This window comes from Sus scrofa, chromosome 8 (assembly GCF_054392235.1).
Source record: "Sus scrofa isolate SSC_HxYL_T2T_F1_AM1 chromosome 8, Sscrofa_HxYL_maternal_Yorkshire_Landrace_v2.0, whole genome shotgun sequence".
Taxonomy (NCBI): domain Eukaryota; kingdom Metazoa; phylum Chordata; class Mammalia; order Artiodactyla; family Suidae; genus Sus; species Sus scrofa.
This window is the reverse complement of record NC_139390.1, coordinates 140279141-140300314: the sequence shown is the minus strand read 5'-3', so window position 1 is coordinate 140300314 and position 21174 is coordinate 140279141. Positions and strand designations below refer to the sequence as shown.

At 44.4% G+C, this 21174-nt stretch overlaps 1 protein-coding gene across 10 annotated transcripts in view; it reads right to left on the bottom strand.

Moving 5' to 3' along the window:
* WDFY3 (WD repeat and FYVE domain containing 3) overlaps window positions 1-21174 on the bottom strand; it is a 271937-nt gene that overhangs the window by 64369 nt on the left and 186394 nt on the right. For 6 of the 10 annotated variants that reach the window (XM_021101795.2, XM_084973505.1, XM_084973500.1 and 3 more), the window contains 7 exons: window positions 20256-20376; window positions 19822-20039; window positions 15005-15240; window positions 12766-12900; window positions 10263-10442; window positions 7837-8070; window positions 380-479 (listed from right to left, as the gene is read on the bottom strand). In XM_021101795.2, coding sequence (XP_020957454.2) covers window positions 380-479; window positions 7837-8070; window positions 10263-10442; window positions 12766-12900; window positions 15005-15240; window positions 19822-20039; window positions 20256-20376 — 1224 coding nt within the window. The remainder of the gene's footprint in view (window positions 1-379; window positions 480-7836; window positions 8071-10262; window positions 10443-12765; window positions 12901-15004; window positions 15241-19821; window positions 20040-20255; window positions 20377-21174) is intronic. The other 4 variants (XM_084973508.1, XM_084973501.1, XM_084973504.1 and 1 more) reach the window with 1 other exon arrangement.

Below are 21174 nucleotides of genomic sequence, written 5' to 3'. Positions count from 1 at the left end.
TGGAGCGCTAGACTCATAATGTGCTTATTTGTAAGTAGGTCATAGCCAGTTAATTTTTCTTTAAAACATTAGATAATTCATTAAAGTACAGCCTGTTCCTACAATGTGGTCATAAAAACATTTTTTTTCCTCTTTCCTTGTCCTCTTCTTGCCACCTCCACATGTGCAAATGCGGACAAGCAGCTTAAGTGCTCCGGGTGGTTGATCCTTTATCCCAGATTCAAAGAAAAGAGCTGGGTGGGTCTTTTCCTCATTACAGAAAAATAACAATGGGGGGGGGGGGGGAGAATGCACAGAAAAGAAGGAAAAAGATGACGGGAGAAAAGAGGCATATTTGGGGTTTAGATAGAGATGGAGCGAAAGCAAAACACAGCATTACCCAATAGAACGTCGGCTGCCAGCAAATGATCCATCACACTATCCAAAATGTAAGTCTGAAATTCTTTTTGCTGAGTTCTTGTCGATCTTTCAGGGGAAGCCTAATCAATACAATTTAGAATTAGAACCAAAGAAACAATGATAAAGCTTAACCACAGTTACATTCCCATAGTTACCCAGTCACATTAAAAACAAACAAACAAACAAACAAACCCTACTGGTAAGTAATAAAATATGTCCTGATGGATGGTATGTATTTTCTGCTCACAGATTTTTAAAAGAGTTTGAAGGTGAAACAACAGTTTTGTTGGAATCCATTCCTCCAAAAATAATATTTTAAACATTAAGTATTTAAATATGTACCCAATATCTATTCTTATACCTCACTTCAGAAAGAGATACAGCAGTTTCAAAGGAAATACAGATAAAATAAAGCACAGAGTTATTAAACACACACACACACACACACACACACACACACACACACACACACACACACACAAAAGCTTAGGAGTCTAGTAACCAAGACGGTAAAGCCAGTGGGGAAGGGGGTATTTCTCACAAAGAATTAATTAAGCACACAATTTAGCTTTGAGATTCCTCAGGTCAAGAAGGAGAAAAAGAAAGATAATATGGTTTACAATGCTTTTTATTATCTATAAAAGGAAGCATACTAGATAGTCACCAAGGATGTTTTATTCAAGTTGTTCTGAGAAGAACGTCCCCTGGGCGTTTTTATAAAGAGGACAATGAACAGCCCAATAGGCGACACCTTTGGCAGTGGTTTTAGTGCACAGATGGAGGACTTTTAACTTTGTCATGAATAGTCACTTAGGGCACAAAGTTAAGCTATGGTCCCGGGGCGGCATTTCTTTTGGTAATTAGGGTGATATAATCCAGGTGCTTATTTCAAGGCTCTAACCTGAGATGGCAAAGCACTGGGAACCCAGGGATGAAAGGCAGGAAAGACACTTTTGTCATCCTCCTCAGATGCCAGTCATGTTAGCTGGCTTGGGCTAGGAGCTGATATCGAGCAATTCAATAAATGGACACAAAGTAGTTTCTTAAAAAGAGATCTGGATGCTGTACCGATCGTACTGACAGCAGGGTACTGATGCTTTGCAAGTGAAATTAAAGAATCTATTTCTTCTCGCCCAGACCGGTCCAGGACTATGTTTCCTTATGACACAAGTGGGCTTCCGAACACTGTTCTGCTTTATGCATTTATAATTAAAATCCAGGACTTCCCGTCATGGTGCAGCGGGAAACAAATCTGACCAGGAACCATGAGGTTGCAGGTTTGACCCATGGCCTTGCTGAGTGGGTTCAGGATCCGGCATTGCCGTGAGCTGTGGTGCAGGTTGAAGACGTGGCTTGGATCTGGCATTGCTGTAGGCTGGCAGCTGTAGCTCTGATTAGACCCCTGGCCTGGGAACCTCCATATGCCGCGGGTGCAGCCCTAAAAAGCAAAATAAATAAATACATAAATAAAATCTACTGGGGAAAACCATTTCTTTCTATCCTGATTTTCAAGGTGGTACTGATAAAGGTTTTTAAAAAGCATTTAAAACGGGAATTTATATTCAGATCAAAGACACTAATTCTAATAATAATTCAAAAACCACAACAGTCATAATGAACTTTTCTCTGTTTTGCTCCTAAGGCATTTATTTTGTTTTAAAATGATAAAATATGGGCCTAGTAACAGTTGAAGAATGTATCAGTGCTTAGGAGTCTGGTTTGGCATCAGAGTAATTTGGGGAAAAGTGAAGGCCATGCCATGTGGTTTTCATCTGCATACATTTTCCCGTGCAGCCGAAGAGGTTAACGCAACGGTCAGCAGGAGAGCTGCAGCCTCGGCCTGCCGATTCCTCATGCTGCCTGCCCGGGAGGGACAGCGAGGACCTCTAAGTGACAAGCAGCAGACTGACTTCCTTGTCATCAGAGCAGAGACCATTTTATCAGAGAGCTTGAGGGAGCAGAATCTGCTAAGGAGTTAGGCTCTCTGCTCACAGGAGGATGCAAACGCTCACGCAGCACCACAGCCACCTCGACGGGGCTAACGGCACACGTAATAAGGAGGACGCTTTTTCAAATCTGAACTAGACAAAGTTTTGGAGTCTGTAAAACAGGGAACACAGAACTTAGATCCTCTGATGCCTCTCACTGAGGCCGTTCCTTGAATCATGCTGACCCAGAATTAAGTTTGTTACTGGCTCTAACTGCCAAGTTCAAATGTTCTTGCTGAGCTTTTTAACGGACTAACTTTTAAAGGACTTAAGACTTTATGCATGCATGCATACATAGCTGTTTCCGGTGTTTTTTAAAAAACAATTCACTGCATTACAATTACGTACCAGACAGACGCAATGCTTAGTTCTCTACATTATCTAATTCTCTAAAATATCCCTTTCAGGTAGATGCTAACATCTCCACTGCAGAGAAAAGGTAATTGAGACTGAGAGAGCTTGAGACTCTCGGTCAAGTCACAACTTGGATTCAAACCTCTCTCTCTTTTTTTCTTTTTAGGGCTGCACCTGCGAGGCATCTGGAAGTTCCCAGTCTAGGGGTTGAATCAGAGCTGCAGCTGCCAGGCTACACTGCAGCCACAGCATTGCCAGATCCAAGTCACACTGTGACCTAGGCTGCAGCTTGCAGCAACACCGGTTCCTGAACCCGCTGAGTGAGGCCAGGGATGGAACCCGCAACTTCAAGGATACTAGTCAGGTTCTTAACCAGCTGAGCTGTGACAAGAACTGCCCCAACCTCACTTTCTTTGAAGCCAAAGTTTACTGTCTCACCTACCAACCGACAGCCTGCCAGCCCTAAAATCTCCATCTCAAAGTTTAAAAATGCACAAGAGCAATTCTGCTACAATCTCATTACCTTTTAGAAAAACCTGGTCGGTCCACCAGACAACCGGGGTGAATTCAGGGCAGAGTAGCCTCTGGCTGTCAGATCTGCCTTCCCAGAGAAGACAGTGAAGTCAGCTGACATCGGTCATTAGACAGTCAAAGCCTCCTCTTTGAGGCCTGGGGACCCCTGCAGAATCTTGGTGTGCACAGGCCAGACGGCCCATACGCGTCTGCAGCCCTGGCTGAGAGCGCCGTGGCTTGGGGGGAAGTGGTGTCGGCAGTCAGCGGTCTCTACAACCAGCTATAGCCTTTATTTATTTTTACCTTTTTTTTTGCCATTTCTTGGGCCGCTCCCATGGCATATGGAGGTTCCCAGGCTGAGGGTCTAATTGGAGCTGTAGCCACCGGCCTACGCCAGAGCCACAGCAACACAGGATCTGAGCCTCGTCTGCAACCTACACCACAGCTCACAGCAATGCCGGATCCTGAACCCACCGAGCAAGGCCAGGGATGGAACCTGCAACCTCATGGTTCCTAGTCGGATTCGTTAACCACTGCGCCACGACGGGAACTCCAGCTACAGCCTTTAAAGAAGAGGCCCTGGAGCTCTGCCCCGCTGGCTGCGGAATTCCTCCTGACTGGTTCTTTCCTCTCCCTTGTCTCACAGCGCACTCTCTGCCCACTTTGGCCACTTTATTGGTTGGTTGCTCTGCAGTCACGGGGCAGGGGGGCGGGGGGGGGACACTGATGTGCATGGGGAGGTCCTGAGAAGACGGCTGGGGTAGAAGGCAGGGAACTCGGACGACGCCAAACAGCATCAGATGAGCACCCTCTTCCCGGCAGCCTTAGTTTCATCACAGATACCAACATGTTCGGATCTGTTCTCAGGTACTTAACTTCCGCTGCCACAGGCAGTGACCCACCTGGCCGTTCAAGACGCCTGGTGGTGACACTGAGGGAGGGGGGCCGGGGGGAGAGTCACGGGATGCCCTTGTAGAAGCCAACACAGGCCGCTTAACTTTTGAGAAAGTCGGATGTGCCAGGCATGTGTTATAAATCTGAAGTGCAGTATCTTATTTAATTCTCACAGCCCTCAGAGACAGGCTCTATTTTTCTACCATTTTAAAGATGGGCAACCTGTACGGGGGAAGAGAACTGAGCGGCCAAGTCACACAGCTGGAAGCCGTGCACGTCTAATTTCTCAAAAGAGTTTTGCTGGGTGATGGACAGACATTTAACTCCCACAACAATCGTGCAGGGGAGGCAATACGTAACATCACTCTCTAGAGAATGAATCTAGCTCAGTTGAGATTAAAAAGCTTATACAGGAGTTCCTGTCGTGGTTAGTAAATCTAACTAGGGTCCATGAGGTTTCGGGTTCGATCCCTGGCCTTGCTCAGTGGGTTAAGGATCCCGTGTTGCCGTGAGCTGTGGTGCAGGTTGCAGATGCGGCTTGGATCCCGAGTTGCTGTGGCTCTAGCGTAGGCCGGCGGCTCCAGCTCCGATTCAACCCATAGCCTGGGAACATCCATATGGCGTGGATGCGGCTCTAGAAAAGGCAAAATGACCAAAAAAAAAAAAAAAGCTTATACAGTAAACAACAGGGACAGACTTCAAAACCAGGTCTTGCTGTGACACCACACTGCCTCCCTTGTATTTGGCCTGCCTCGCACTCCAGCCAGTTTGTATTAATGGGGATCTTTTATTTTTAGGGGTCACTAAGAAAGATCATTTCACACGTCGCGTTGCAGATATAACCAAGTAAGCAGACACTCTTATGACGGAATTCCAACCACCATAAGACTGAAAATGGCCTGGCTTGAGCATATCAGACTGAAAACCAGTGGGTTCAAACCCCTTTCTTCATGTAGGCAAATGGCAAATTCTTTTCTTGAATTTCTTCAGAGATAAAGACTTCGTAACATCCACAGTCATGCTCTGGTGAATTATGTTTTTACACCACAGGGAGACGTGAAGTGCAGCAGCACTTTCCCCAAGTCTCTTGGTACGTGTGCTCTGTGAGTGATAAGATTTGAAGTTCCTCAAAGCATTACTTTCTTTTTTTTTTTTTTTGTCTTTTTGCCATTTCTAGGGCCGCTCCCACGGCATGTGGAGGTTCCCAAGCTAAGGGTCTAATCGAAGCTGTAGCCACCAGCCTACACCAGAGCCACAGCAACGCTGGATCCTCAACCCACTGAGCAAGGCCGGGGATGGAACCCGCAACCTCATGGTTCCTAGTCGGATTCGTTAACCACTGCGCCACGACGGGAACTGCTCAAAGCATTACTTTTTTAAGCTAATTTATATCTTACTAGATTTATAAGATATGATATCATATCTTGCTGTTTGGGAACTGCCAAGGATGGAGTTATAGTTAAATGATTCAAAAAAAAAACTTTAAGAACACACCGAGGCACTGAGTTAATTTTATGAGAGATAAAGGGGCCCATGGAAGTTGGTCTCTAACTGGAAGGCGTTAACAATCAACTTAGGAAAACTCAATTTTGATATTTCCTGATTCTTCCTTTTTTTGGGCCACAGAGTGCGGTGGCTTGATGTGGATCTCAGTTCTCAGACCAGAGACTGAGCCCGGACCTCAGCAGTGAAAGCCCTGAGTCTTAATCCCTAGACCACGGGGACTCCTCCCTCATTTTTCCTAAAAAAAAACAACAACAACAAAAAAAACACCCTACCATCCTTGACTCCCTAGGACAATCAGATACAATTTCACTGTAGGGTAAATTAGTGTCCCCAGTAATATGCATGCTACCTCAAGGTTAATTCATATCATATCAAACTTTCTCTGCCGAAAAATACAGAAAATGAAAATAAGACATGATTATATAATTTACCCACCGCCAGTTAATTAGCTATTTGGACACCTACAAGACTGAATCGTATCAGTCTTCACCTCATTTCTCCTACATATGTGTATTTAATTTTTTGGCTCAGTTACGCTAACATACATCTCTTCTGAACTTTATTCTGTTAATTCTCTGAAAACTATTTTATTTGGCATAGAATGCTTCAAATTCTGACTTCATGCACTAAAATACTAGTTACTTCTCTTCTTATTTTTAAAATTTCCAGAGAGGACAAGCTCTCCTAGGCATACTTTTAAATTCTACCTAGGAATTTCCCCAAGAAATCTATGACTTACTGAAAAAATTCAATTATTTTCCTGCCAACATTAAACACTGTGGTCCTGGTTAAAATGTTTAGCATGATCAGTGATTTCTTCTAATTGATCTAACTTAGATCTTTTCACATGAATAAGATGAAACATCCACTGGGGTTTGACGGTTTCAAATAAAAAGTTAACTGTTTCAGCCACTAGAGGGAGCAGAGAAAGTGCAGGTTTAGTTGTCAAACTGCTAAGCAGCTTGTAGGAAGTTCCTCAGAGAGAAGAGCAATTCGTCTTTTGCTAATTTTGCTAACAGTATTTTCAGAGTGTTGGCACGTACTCCTTGACCCTATTTCTATGAACTGGCCAAAAGAGTGAAGAATATATCAGACGCATTTCTGCGATCTTTTACTTTTTCTTGAGATTTTGGTAGAGCTAGCAGTGTGGCCACTTAGGGTTTGTTTCTGATGCACCAGGTGATTCTCACCACTTATCGGCAGAATGAGCAAGTGCAAGTGACTAAACGTTTCTGTCCTTTTTCCAAAATTCCTAAGCTAAGCCCTAGCCCTCGATGTGAGGGTATTAAAAGGTGGGGCTTTCTGGAGGGCATTCAGTTTGGAGGAGGTCACGAGGGGAAGCCCCCAGGAGGCGATTCACACTCTTACAAGAAGAGGAAGGACCACCCGAGCTCTCTGCCACGCGGAGGCAAGGCAGCCATCCGTAAGCCAGGATGAGAGGCCTCGCCACATCCAGACCGAGCTGGCCTCCCGACGCCAGACCTCTCAGCCTCCAGAACTGTGAGAAATTGTCTGCTACTGAAGCCCCCCTGTGGATGGTATTTTGCGACAGCGGCCGGAGCGAAGACACCAAGCAATCTACAAGTTTGCTGCCCTGGGGAGGATTCTGTAAGGGCCTCCTGAGCAGCCCCTACGCGCAAGGCACCAGGTCTCTGGCCCCAAGGACACTGGAAGTGATCCTAAGGGGGGACTGAGGTCGGCGCTGTAAGCTGAGGGGACACTGCGGCTGCAGGTGACAGTGGAAGGAGTTGGGACACCTCTGCCCACGGGCCAGATCCTGCCCAGGTCTGTTTTTGTAAATAACGTGTGACTGGAACACACTCACTCGTTTACTACGTATTGTTCGTGGCTGCCTCCTAACCACGGCTGCAGCGTGGCGTCGTCCTGAGAGGCTGTACAGCCCACAAAGCCCAAGATATTCACTCTTTGGCCCTTTATAGACAAAGGTTGCCAATTCCTGCCCTAGGGAAAGGGCGATAAAGGACTGAATTCAGGACATGACAAGAGGAGGAGAAAGAAGAGAAGCACATCAACGGGGCATATATTAGCACACTGGGGGTAAAAAAAAAATGCCCAGAGCCCAGGAGATGTTCGGCCTTTCTACCCCAAAGAGTTAGAAACCTGAAAGGCACTTGGCATAAAACCATTTCAAAGAGCTGTCAATGCATTTCGTTGTCTCTACCTCCAACAGAAGATCGATGAGTGGAGTCTGCTTGCTGGCAGGTGTAAGGCAGAGGTTGTCTATGATCAGGACGCGCATGAAGTCAAAAACGAACTTCTTAGCTGGGTGATTGGTCAGATACGTCTTGACCCCTACGTTGCAGTACTCTGACTGGCTCCTGTTCATGCCCGTGTCTGCTGCAAATGCTTTAAATTCTTCCGCGGGAGATCCCACTTCATCATCGAGATCAGTCACCTAACAAAATCAAGTGGACACACATGCGAGTCACATTCCATTTTATTTGATAGTTTTACTCCCATGTTTCCTAAAACGCAAATTATAAAATATGGAACCACCATATGACCCAGCAATCCCACTCTGGGGCATATATCTGGTCAAAACTTTCCTTGAAAAAGGCACATGCACCCATATGTTCCCTGCAGCACTATTCACAATAGCCAAGACATGGAAACAACCTAAATGTCCATCCACAGATGATTGGATTAAGAAGATGTGGTACATATACACAATGGAATACTACTCAGCCATAAAAAAGAACAAAATAATGCCATTTGCAGCAACAGGGATGGAACTAGAGACTCTCATACTAAGTGAAGTAGTCAGAAAAAAAATACTATACGATAGCACTTATATCCAGAATCTAATATACGGCACAAATCTTTCCACAGGAAAGAAACTCCTGGACTTGGAGAACAGACTAGTGGTTGCCAATGGGGAGGGGGAGGGAGTGGGATGGACGGGGAGTCTGGGGCTAATAGATGCAAACTATTGCCTTTGCAATGGATAAGCAATGAGACCCTGCTGTGTGGCACAGGGAACCACATCTAGTCGCTTGTGATGGAGCGTGAGGAGGACAATGTGAGACAAAGCATGTACACGTGTATGAGGGACTGCGTCGCTCTGCCGTGCAGGAGAAAACTGACAGAACACTGTGAGCCAACTATGAGGGAAAAAATGAAAATCATTTAAAAAAAATTATGGCAGCAACAGTATTTTCCCTCAACCTTTAGCTCCTATTAAGCTTTACAAGGTGCAGTTCGCTTTGCTTCACTTCCGCCCTCCCTTTTCAGGGTGCTAACCGGGCACCAAGCGTCACGATTCCTCAACACGTGCACTTTCTAACATTAACCTACGGACTGGCTCCTAGTCATATAAATGCTTTATGTTGATTTTGTTTTTGTCTTGGCCACACCCACGGTATACAGAAGTTCCTGGGCCAGGGATCAAACCTGAGCCACAGCAGGGACCCAAGCCACGGAAGTGTAAATGCCGAGTCCTTAACTGCTAGGCCATTAGGGAACTCAGGGATGACTGCACTTGAAATAAATAAATAACAAAATGAGAACGACTGTATTTGCATTTTCAAACATACCCCCTGAAGTCAAGTGTCATAGAATTTCACATAAAGATGGGGCATAATGGTTGCACCTAAGGGCTGATCCATTTTTGCATATTTAAAGAGAAAAAAGCCCAACTAAATAATCAAAACAAAACAACAAAACTAGTGCCAATTTTGAGTCAACAGAGAAACGAAAGAAGGACGGGAAGACAGATTCCAAGATACTGATAAGGAAAAAACAGAGATATTACTAAAAGCCTATTATTACCAAAAATGTGGATTTTGCAATTATAAATAACCCATGGCATTAAGGTCACGTGCTATACGTGTCTTTCTCCTAAAGGTCCCCACAACTGTAAAATGTGTATTTTACCTTCGAACATGAAGAAAAATTAGGAGGAAGAACGTACTTTATTCTAGGCTCTAGAGTAAGTGGTAGAAATAAGAAGAAACATAATGAAATTCTGAAGTACTACAGAGGAATAACTGGCCTTGGGTTTGTTTCAAAGGACAAAAGACGTATCTATACCATATATGACTACAATCTAGTAACTTTTTACTTAAGTTGGCACAAAATATGAAAAATACCAGCTGAACAAAATACAAAAAACTAAATAGGACAAATATACATTTCATGCCTTATAAAGATAACCAGTCCTGTAATTAATTTATAAAGGCTCAATCCAGGACCTGGCTCATTCCTGGGACAAATGAAGCGGAAATCAATTCGGTCTGACTTGATTTTCTGTAACCAAGCCGCGTAACTACATAGCTATCATCACACGTCATAAGAACCGGATCAACAACTACCTGGGGAGGGACGTCACCAACGAGGGACTCAGAAGAGGGCGGTAAATGAAAACAGGAAACCGAAGGAGTTCACTGTGATTTCGGGGACAGCAGAGGGAGCGTGTGGGGAGTCAGACACCAGACAGTGGTGTAAGGGGTGAAGCAGAAAGCGATGAACCTGTAACTTGGTCAGAAGCTTCAAAGATGGGCCAAACAAAACAGAACAAAACAAAACAAAATCTGCTAACCCTCGGCGCGGACTAATTCCAGTTTTGACACCTTCCTCCCCGTTTCCTACCATCTCCGAGTAAGGGCGGATGTTGGAGGGGAAGACGGTGGCCGCTAATGCGCACAGGAAGTCTGGACTCATCCACATGGAGGCCAGGTCTGGGACGTTGTGATACAAGTATCTGAAGAACTGCATCAGGGTCACGGGATATTCTCGCAGCCAAGATCCCTCCTCTTCGGACTGCCAAGGCTGCGCGGGGACAAGGGGGAAATGACGCGTTAGAGAAGCGGACACGGCTGCCAGGTACCCACTGCTCTCCCACACCAGACACGATGCTGGTCCAGCGCGCTCACAGGCCACACACGGGAGCAAACACGCGGGCCAGCAAACTTAGGAGGAAGCTAGAACAAAGGCGATGGCCCAGAAACTGAGAGGAAGTTTGCCCAGCGCCTCGAGTGCTCGCAGCTCAGGAACCGGAGGGAGTGGTTTTGATGACGCATCATTATCCACAAGAATAGGGCTGGTGCCAGCAGGGGCTGTCTTACCCTCAAAGCTCCCCCACTGCTCATCGTGCCAGAGAGTAGGGAGTAAAATAAAAACCGGGAAATTACTTCCCCTTGCTGAACCTCACACTGTACTACGCAGAATGATGAGAAAAATACTCTTACTAGCTATGCAACTGTGATGCTGCGACTTACAATGAGGAACATATATTTAGCCTCTGTCCCATTTCTGGCACAGAGATCCGAAAACCTCTGGCACTTCCTAAGCGGTAAGAGCTGCGAATGTCTTTTTGCTGATCATAACCAGGGCCTTTCAACCACACCTGAGTTTATGTTGACGAGGTGACTTCTGAAAAGTATCTAAGAATGGAGACTGGCCGGGGGAACCAATCCTGGGACCAGAAGGTTGGCAGTTAACCTAACCTGCTCGCCCACAAGCTCCAGGGAGGAAAGAGTTCAATCACCAGTGACCAAGGATTTCATCGGTCATGCCTCGGGCGTGAAGCCGCCGTAAAAATCAGAGCACAGGGTTGAGAGGGCTTCTGGACTGGTGGACACGTGGCCGTGCTGGGAGGTTGGCGGGACAGGGTGGGCATGGAAGCCCCAGGCCCCTTCTCACCCTGCCCTCTGCCTCTCTCCCATCTGGCTGTTCCTGAGCAACATCTTTTTATAAATAACTGGTCATCTAGGAAGTAAAACCTCCTCCTGAGTCACAGGAACCTCCAGTTTATAACTGAAGGATCAGAAGCTCAGGTGACAACGTGGACTTGTGACTGACATCTGAAGGCAGGGTGGCGGGTTGGGGGGCGGTTTGTGTGACTGAGCCCTTCATCTATGGAAGGAGATGCCATTTCCAGGTAGATAGCGGCAGAACTGAATTGAATCTGGAACACCCAGCTAGTGTGCCAAAACCTCCCACATATGTGGTGACCAGAAGTGTCAGAAGTAGGGCAGTGTTACAGTAGAATATTGAATAAAGGAGACACACAGGAGCTGTGTTTCCTTAAAAACAATTCAGGGAGTTCCCATCGTGGCGCAGTGGAAACGAATCTGACTAGAATCCAGGAGGATCCAGGTTCGATCCCTGGCCTCGCTCAGTGGGATTAAGGACTTGCAGCTGCCGTGAGCTGTGGTGTAAGTCGCAGATGAGGCTCAGATCCTGAGTTGCTGTGGCTGTGGCGTAGGCCAGTGGCTTCAGCTCGGATTAGACCCCTAGCCTGGGAACCTCCATGTGCCACAGGTCCAGCCCTAAAAAGACAGAAACAAAAACAAAAAAAAAAAAAACAAACAAACCCCAATTCAATAATGACGATAAAACAAGTAAGAAGAAAAAAAAAAATATATATATATATATATATCTGAACAGTACTTGCTCAGAAAAAGAGAGTGGCTTTTCTTCAGCTTAGATTTTTATAACTGTTTATGAATAAAAAGCAAAAAAAAATTTCTAGAGCATTCTAAATCAATACATGTAAAAGTCACGCTCTTTTCTTAGACGGCATACCAACAGCTGGGAGTAAATCGTACTTGTCAGGTACTCGCAAGCCAAAGAGCCTAGTTAATGATTCCTCTTACAACGTGATCCTACATTGGGTGACCAGACTAAGTCATTATTCACGGTATTCCTGTAAGAGAGAATACCCTTTCAATTGTTCCTAAGTTAGAAATAATTAACATAGAAAACAAAGAAACAAATACAAAATAAAACTTGCACAGATAACATCTGAAACCTCGAGATCCACTTACTCTATACCAGGCACTATTGTTAAGCGCTTTGTGTCTACACCAATGCATGAATCTGGACCACAGTCCTAAGAGATACATTCTATTTATTACCCCCCACATTTTATACATGAGAACACTGAGGCCCACGGAGATTTTCATGTCTGAAGTACCAGGGCTGGGGTCTGAACCCAACTCCTGAGACCAGGGTCCCAAGAACGGCGCGGTCTGCCCTTACACAACAGATAACAGAACAGTGGCTGAGGCTCCAGGCACCGGGCGGTAAACACTTGTGTTACCCAAGGATCCCTCCGTCCCAGGCGGGAGGACGGACGGAGGACACTCACTGAGTGCAGCATGCTGCGGAGCATCCCCAGCAGTAAAAAGGCAGCTTCTGTGCAGACGTTGTGGATGGACGAGACCACGGTGCCACTGGAGGCGGGAACTCCAAAGATAAACGTCCAAATGGAATCTAAATCGAACTGCAGGGGGTGGAAAGGAAAGATGAGCCATGGGCAGCTCTCAGGAGAGAAGCTCCTAACGGCTAACACGCTAACTTTTCTTTGAAACTGATTTGCTTTTTTCAAAGTGAGCAACGACCAAGAGAGACCCAGCGCTTGCCCCGCCTACGTTTTAAAACTCATTTTGACGTTTGTAAGAAAAAATGAATGTTAGGGTTCACTCTATTTTAGGTACCTATGTTAAACACATCATTTTCTTTTTTCCTCTAAAGAAAACAAAAATAAAACACATGCTCATTAGCCAGGTGATGAAATTAAAGGGCTGATGATTTCAAGTAGGACCTTTTCAAAAAGCACGCTGAACTTACTTTTTCTCCCGACTCTGTCAGCAATGTTTTAGATTACATACAGATTAAGATTTGACAAAATAAAAATCAGTTTGAGGAGATTTATTCATAACTGTTTTATACAATACTTTATGACTGCAGTGTCACGCTTATTTTGAAACTCATATCAAACCAAACTCTGCTAAGAAGGAATCTGGATCTTGATATTTAATGTAAGGGTATGGACGTAGTGTTTTCCATTTAACAGGCTGTCAATTACTAGAGCTGATCTGAATAGCATTTTGGCATTACTGCGGAAGTATAACAGAGCCTAAAGTAACTTCCTCCGTCTTTGCAGAGCTGGAAACATAAGTGAAATAGAGATATCCACGACACTCCCAGATTACTAGGAATCAGGTAAAAAAGTCTTACTGTCACTAAGAATTAAAAAAACATTTTTCTGGGAATTCCTGCTGTGGCACAATGAGATCGGTGGCACCTTGGGAGTGCTGGGACACAGGTTCAATCCCGGGCCCAGCACAGTGAGTTAGGAATCCAGCATTGTCACAGCTGAGGCTTAGGTAGCGACTGTGCCTCAGATCTGATCCCTGGCCTGGGAATTCCACATGCGGTTGGGTGGCCGAAAAAGAAAAAAAAAAAAAAGAAAATAAAGAAGAAAAATTTTAATGGAATGATTGGCCAATGGGGACGTGCTGTGCAGCAGAGAACTCTACCCGGTATTCTCTGATCATCTATGTGGAAAAAGAATCTCAGAGAGAATGGCTGTGTGTATGTGTATGACCGGGTCACTTTGCTGTACAGCAGAAATTACCACAGCCTTGTAAACTAACCATACTCTGCGAGGTTCCATTGTGGCTCGGTGGTAACGAACCTGACTAGTATCCAACAGGATGTAGGTTCGATCCCTGGCCTCGCTCAGTGGGTTAAGGATCCGGCATTGCCGGGAGCTGTGGTGTAGGTTGAAGATGCGGCTTGGATCCCATGTTGCTGTGGCTGTGGTATAGGCCGACTGCTACAGATCTAATGCAACCCCTGGCCTGGGAACTTCCATATGCCTCGGGTGTGGCCCTAAAAAGAGCAAAAAAAGAAAAAAAAAAATCTATACTTCAATAAGACTTAAAAAAAAATTTAAAAACATTTTTCTAATCAGAACTTGTGTTAAGAATCCTTGCTTACCCACCCAATTAATTTATGGTACATAAATTCATTTTTTTTTTTTTTTAAATAGCTGCACCTGCAGCATATGGAAGTTCCTAAGCTAGGGTTCAAATTGGAGCTGCAGCTGCTGGCCTACACCACAGCCACAGCAACACCAGATCCGAGGTGCATCTGCAACCTGAGCCTCAGCTTGGGGCAATGCTGGACCCCTAACCCACTGAGTGAAGCTAGGGATTGAACCTGCATCCTTACGAACACTATATGTTCTTATCCTGCTGAGCCACAATGGGAACTCTTACTCCCCTCGTTTTTAATTCTACAGAAACGAAATTATACTGCTAGATAAAATTAACATTACTCAAAAGAATTCTCTCGATAACTATTAAAATATCATCCAAAGTCTTCACATAGAGTAACCAAAATGAGAAAAAGACCAAACAGGGACAAAGGGCTTCCTCGGGGGAAAATTTTTGATGCTATTTTCCGATTCATATGTTCCAAACCAAATCCCAAATGTGATAAAGGGGGAGAACCAGTTGGTTTTACTGTGATCAACCCCTCCCCCTCTGGTGACGTTTTGGCAAGCGTAATTGATCTTCCACCTACTAGATAATTCCTACCTGGAAACCCTGCTTACATCGGCTGCTGACGACAGGCACACTGACCTGCAGGTTCTCGGGCAGCTCACTAACTGGCTGCTGCAGAAACAAGGCCATGAGGAGGAAATAGAGGGCAGGGACATTAGTGTGTTTAGGAAGGAATGACTGAAGAACCGGAAAACCAGGAAAGTGACAGGCATCCCGGTTAATCTCCCTGACCGTAGATCGCCCGCCGGCACTCCTGCCCACGTTGAATCCTAAGGGAAGAGGAAACACAACGATCAGGACGGGAGGAGCAACTGGTGACCACGCTGCACTGACACAGAAAGGAGCAACTCAGTGTATGCGACACTGCTTTCTGGAGCATTCATGTCAACACAGGCAATTAACCACTCAACTGGTGACACACTCTTTCAGTCACAAGTCTTACTTTCCTGTCTCTGTGACTTTGGCAAGCCCATCTATTGGGACCCAGGTCTTGAAACACAGCTGAGGCAACAAGATCCCAGAGGTAATATGAATTCTACTCATTAAAAGAATGAGCTTTAACATTCCCTAAGGGGAGAGTAAGATTCAAAACACAGCCAGAATTTAGGATGCTACAAGAAATGTAACTTAAAAATATGATTTCCATGATATAGTTAATACATTTCATTTTCCCTGAAAACCATGATACACTAATTAACCTTAAATAATCTATGAATTGAGATATAAGACAAAATGAATATGCAAAATAATCTTTCCTCACAGCTTGAACTGGAATTCTGTTGGAGAGCTGTCTGGCCATGGGACAGCAACTCTGAGTTCACGGTGCCTGGGTGTCTGAATATCCAAAGTCTGTTCTAGGAATTCCCGTCATGGCTCAGCAGAAATGAATCTGACTAGTAACTTTGAGGACGCAGGTTCGATCCCTGGCCTCACTCTGTGGGTTAAGGATTCAGCGTTGCTGCGAGCTGTGGTATAGATTGCAGACACAGCTTGGATCTGGCTGTGGCCGGGGCTGTGGTGCAGGCCAGTGGCTACAGCTCCAATTTGACCCCTAGCCTGGGAACCTCCACATGCCACAGGTACGGTAGGAAGACAAAAAAACAAAGTCCGTTCTAGAACCAGAGTTTTCCCAGGAGAGGATCACTGCTTACTGATGCAGCTTATGGTAACTAATTTCGGGACACAACACAAACATTTCTTCTTTTGCCACCCCAAATCTAGCGAAGTGCTCAGTATAGCAGGAATGGCAGCGAGAATGTCAACGGAAACTTTTGCAAACAGCACCTAAAAGATGAAAGGTTGATTTTTTTTTTTGTCTTTTATCGCTTTAGGGCCTCACCCATGGCACATGGAGGTTCCCAGGCTAGGGGCCGAACTGGAGCTACAGCTGCCGGCCTACACCACAGCCACAGCAACTCGGGATCCCGAGCCACGCCTGCGTCCTACACCACAGCTCACGGGAACGCCGGATCCTTAACCCACCGAGCGAGGCCAGGGATCGAACCCGAAACCTCATGGTTCCCAGTCGGATTCGTTTCCGCTGTGTCACAACGGGAACTCCAAGATTGACTTTTTTACTCTGAAATGATTTTTATTTCGAAGGAATGTTCACAATTTTTTCCAACTTCTTTTCTCCAGGATGAAGTAAAGCATGTCCTTGCTACTACTTAAGGTAATAATATAAGAGAAATCCGTATCTAGGTGGCTTTTTAAATAGTTCATCCAAATCAGCTGCTCAGTATGATATGAATTAATCATCTGAAGTATGCTCTTCTAATTAACTGAAAATTGTACAGCAATTTACCAACCTTTTATATAACATCTCATTTCTTAAATACAATACGTGTGAGTTAGAAATAGCTATTATCCTTTTTATAAAGTAGAAAATACGCAATTTGTTCAAAGCCACGAAGTGAATGACAATGATAACATTTATGTGGCGCCAGGGCTCGGAGCCTGACGTCCCGTCTACCAGCCTGTGAAGTTACGCCGCCTCCCCCTACGCGGCCTTCCTAATGACATGCCCACCATCTCTGAAAAACTGGCTGCATTAGAACACTGGGCAATTCTTGTCGACAGTAAACTCTAAATGAAATCATGAATATAAAAGAACGGATGGACTTCTCATCGTTACAAACCCAGCCAGTACCCATGAAGATGCAGGTTCGATCCCTGGCCTTGCTCAGTGGGTTAAGGATCTGGCGCTGCTGTGGCTGTGGTGTAGGCTGACAGCTACAGCTCTGATTTTACCCCTCGCCTGGGAACTTTCATATCCCGTGGGTATGGCCCTTAGAAGAAAAAAAAAAAAGACTGAGCCTCAAGAAATCAAAAAACATAAAGTGGTATTTAATACATTAAGACAATGAATTTTGAATAAACTATGGGTCCTATGTGAAAACCAATACTAGCATTCATTTTCCTTTCAAAATTCTCACATGCTATTTCTCCCCAGAATTAATCTTAAGGAATAATTAACATGCTATTAGCAATTAAGCATTAATTTAGATTCTAGTTATAGAGCTACACGGAAGGTATTTTTATACAGAAGAATTTGATAAAAACAAAAAAAATGAATATTTGGTTCTGCAGTGCTAGGTGAAACTCAGGTGTTAATTTTGGTCTTCAATGAGAAGGAGTGCTGTCAACTAGCACTTGAAACTCACATTCTACAGAACTCATACTGAATTGGGCCTTTCATTGTTTATTCTCTCAGGAGCTACTATTAAGGCCAATGAGCTAAATTTCTTCCTACCAAACTACTAATAATATTTGTACGCTATACCTTTCCCCCAGGGTCAATGCAAAATAGTGACCGAATTTTCAGATGATAAAATGATGGAGATATATATATAATATATTGACAATGACAACATTTATGTGCATATTCTACAAGAAGAGCAATTTAAATGCACACTTCGAAGTGGACAAATTTCTTGAGAAATCATTTCACAGCGAGTTTCTGCATCACATACAAAGTTTCTTCAGATATTCTGTACATGTGAAATCACAATAAAATAACCTTATGGTGTAAGCTCTGTCTTCCTACCATTTGCCTTAATATTTGACAAAGCAGGGCAGGTTGTACCTAGGTATTAATACTTTAACATTTTTTGGCAGATACATTACATTTTAAGTTATGATCTATAATTTTTCCATCTTACAATGGTAAATAGTTATTCTTTTTCTTTCTCTCTCTCTTTTTTACATCTTTTTAGGGCTGCACCCACACCACATGGAGGTTCCCAGGCTAGGGGTCATATCAGAGCGGCAGCTGCCGGCCTATGCCACAGACACAGCAAGACAGGAACCGAGCAGAGTCTGCAGCGTACACCACAGCTCACGGCAACACCGGATCCTTAACCCACTGAGCGAGGCCAGGGATCAAACCCGTGTCCTTGTGGATACTAGCCCAGTTCGTTACCACTGAGCCATGACAGAAACTCACATAAACAGTTATTCTTAATGCTTACTACAAGATACAATTATATATGATTTTAAAATATAATGTTATAAAGATAAATGTATTTTTAAAATACATTAAGAACTGAATGACTATAATTTTCAATAAAAGCATTACATTAAATATGTATTTTCCCAAATAAGATAACTAACATAAATAAAAACATATACCAGTTCAAATGAATCTAACATAGTAAAGTGTAATTTTCTAGTATTATTTAAATGTTCAGTTCTGTGTTGAAAACAGCACAGAACCAGTGAGCAGAAAATAAGGAACTTTGAAGCTTCGATGAGCTTACATCCTTGAGTGGTAAATATATCATAATTTTTAAAAGCATGGGCTTTAGGGAATTCCCACTGTGGCTCAGCAGTTAGCGAACCCGACTAGCAACCATGAGTTCATGGGTTCGATCCCGGGCCTCGCTCAGTAGGTTAAGGATCCGTAGTTGCTGAGAGCTGTGGTGTAGGTTGAAGATGTGGCTCGGATGCCACATTGCTGTGGCTGTAGTGTAGGCCGGTGGCTGCAGCTCGAATTAGACCCCTAGCCTGGGAACCTCCATATGCTGCGGGAGAGGCCCTAAAAGACAAAAACAAAGAAATAAATAAGAGCATGGGCTTTAGATGAGTAACTTGGATCCAAATTTTCACACCTCCTAGCTGAAACGTTACTTCACCCCATACCTTGACTTCTCATCTATAAAATGGCTTATGAAAATATTTACACCTCAAAGGGTTATTGGTGAAAATGAAATAGGTTATTGTGTGGGAGTTCCTGTCATTGCACAGTGGTTAACGAATCCGACTAGGAACCATGGGGTTGCAGGTTCGATCCCTGGCCTTGCTCAGTGGATTAAGGATCTGGCGTTGCCGTGAGCTGTGGTGCAGGCCGCAGACGCGGCTCGGATCCCGCGTTGCTGTGGTTCTGGTGCAGGCCTCGACTTACAGCTCCGATTCAACCCCTAGCCAGGGAACCTCCATATGCTGCGGGATCGGCCCAAGAAATTGCAAAAAGACAAAAAATAAAAATAAAAAATGAAATAGGTTATTGTGAAAATAAAGTGCTTGTAGCTGGTCCTAGAATAAACACTCAAAATATCTATTATTACTTCAGTTCTGATACTTTGCAAATTATTCACTTATAGATCTGAAAGGGAACTAGCCAACAAAAAGAAATTGTAAGAAATTTGAGTTTTCATATCCTAATACCCTATCTCTGACTTCAGCTGGACTTGCAAATAAAAAGCTAAATTTGAAAGTTTAATTAATGATAAAAAGCATAAAAATGAGTGACGGCTGTTAGATAAGCTGAGGCGTGTAGGCTTACCTAAGACTGAGACACAAGACAAAACGCGACAGCTGGTTTCCAAGCAGCTGACGGGAAAAGCCCCTACCTAGCACCGTTCCGATCTTGTTGGTTAAGACGGAGTCCGTCTGCTCCAGCCAGCCCCCGCCGCTGAGGCCTTCTTTAAACTTGACGAGGATGGACGGACTGCTCAGCAGGGCCACCAGGATCCTCAGGGCCGCCGTGACGGTGCTGGGGTGCAGGTGCTCCTCCATGAACATCACGACCCAGTCAAAGCCCAGCGTCCTGACCAGCTCCTCACAGGCTCTGCGCAAAGACAGACGGGCGCACAACACAAAACCGCTCAAGGATCGGAGCTTCGAATCAAAGGGAAAACGAGACTCGGTGTCGCTCTTTAGGCTACTATAAATTTCAGAGTCTTTAAACATCGATTAAAAGTCAGCAGCAAGTGTTTCTTTCACCTACCAGGAGGTAACTAGTAACAGCAACTATTAGCAGCAATTCTAGAAAGATTTTACGTACTGCAAATTAATGCTTGTCTTTTCTTTAGAGGTGTAAATCAGTTTTAGTAAGATATCTAGGAGTCTGTTCCTCAAAAGTATAAGATTCGCAGATACCAGTCCACCAAACTCTTCTTCAGTTCCTACAACAGAAAGAAATCCATGAGATTGTCCTAGAGAAAAACCAGGATAAAATATCCACCGCTTCTAGAAAACCTCACTCAAACAAATCTTCCAGAAAACATTTTCTCTGGGAGTACGTGCCACTAAAGTGAACAAAAACTGTTCACCTAAACTTCGGACACTATCTAAACAAGTGACAATAAAGGCTGTGACCCCTTTGTAACGTTAACACTTCCTTCTCCGACCCATAGGTAATCAAGGGAGGATCACACCCAGAAAAACAACGTCAATCTTTAGTTTCTAGTTTCTTTTTGAAGGACGTAGTTATGTTTTCTCGATGTAAAAATGAAAAGAGGAAGCATAAACCACTTCAACTCTAATCCATAGAGGAAAGTTGGAATTAAAAGGCACGGGTGAGCGGGAAGGCACAGCCACGCACAGGAGAGGTTGGCAGAGAAAGGGAGGAAGACACAAAGCTTATGGTTCTCAATAGCTCAGCCTGGAAGCTCAGGGCACGGGGGTCAGGGGCCCCGTGTCCTGGGGCCAGCTCTGCCCGATGAGCTGTGGAGTGAGTCACAATCCACTTGCTTGCTTTCCTTTATTGCAGAATTGAAGCTCAGGCTCAAATATAATGATCATGGCTCTACGCTTTTATTTGTTTGGGCAAAAGACTGGTTTTACCTTTAAACACTGTCTTTGAAAATGCAAAGTGAGTGCCTTAATCATTGGGAAAGGCGGGTCAAGCTTACCACGGGGAACTCAAGATGCCTCCCCCTTCCAACAGGCATAGGACCAGTAATTTACAGGCGGCTTTGGTG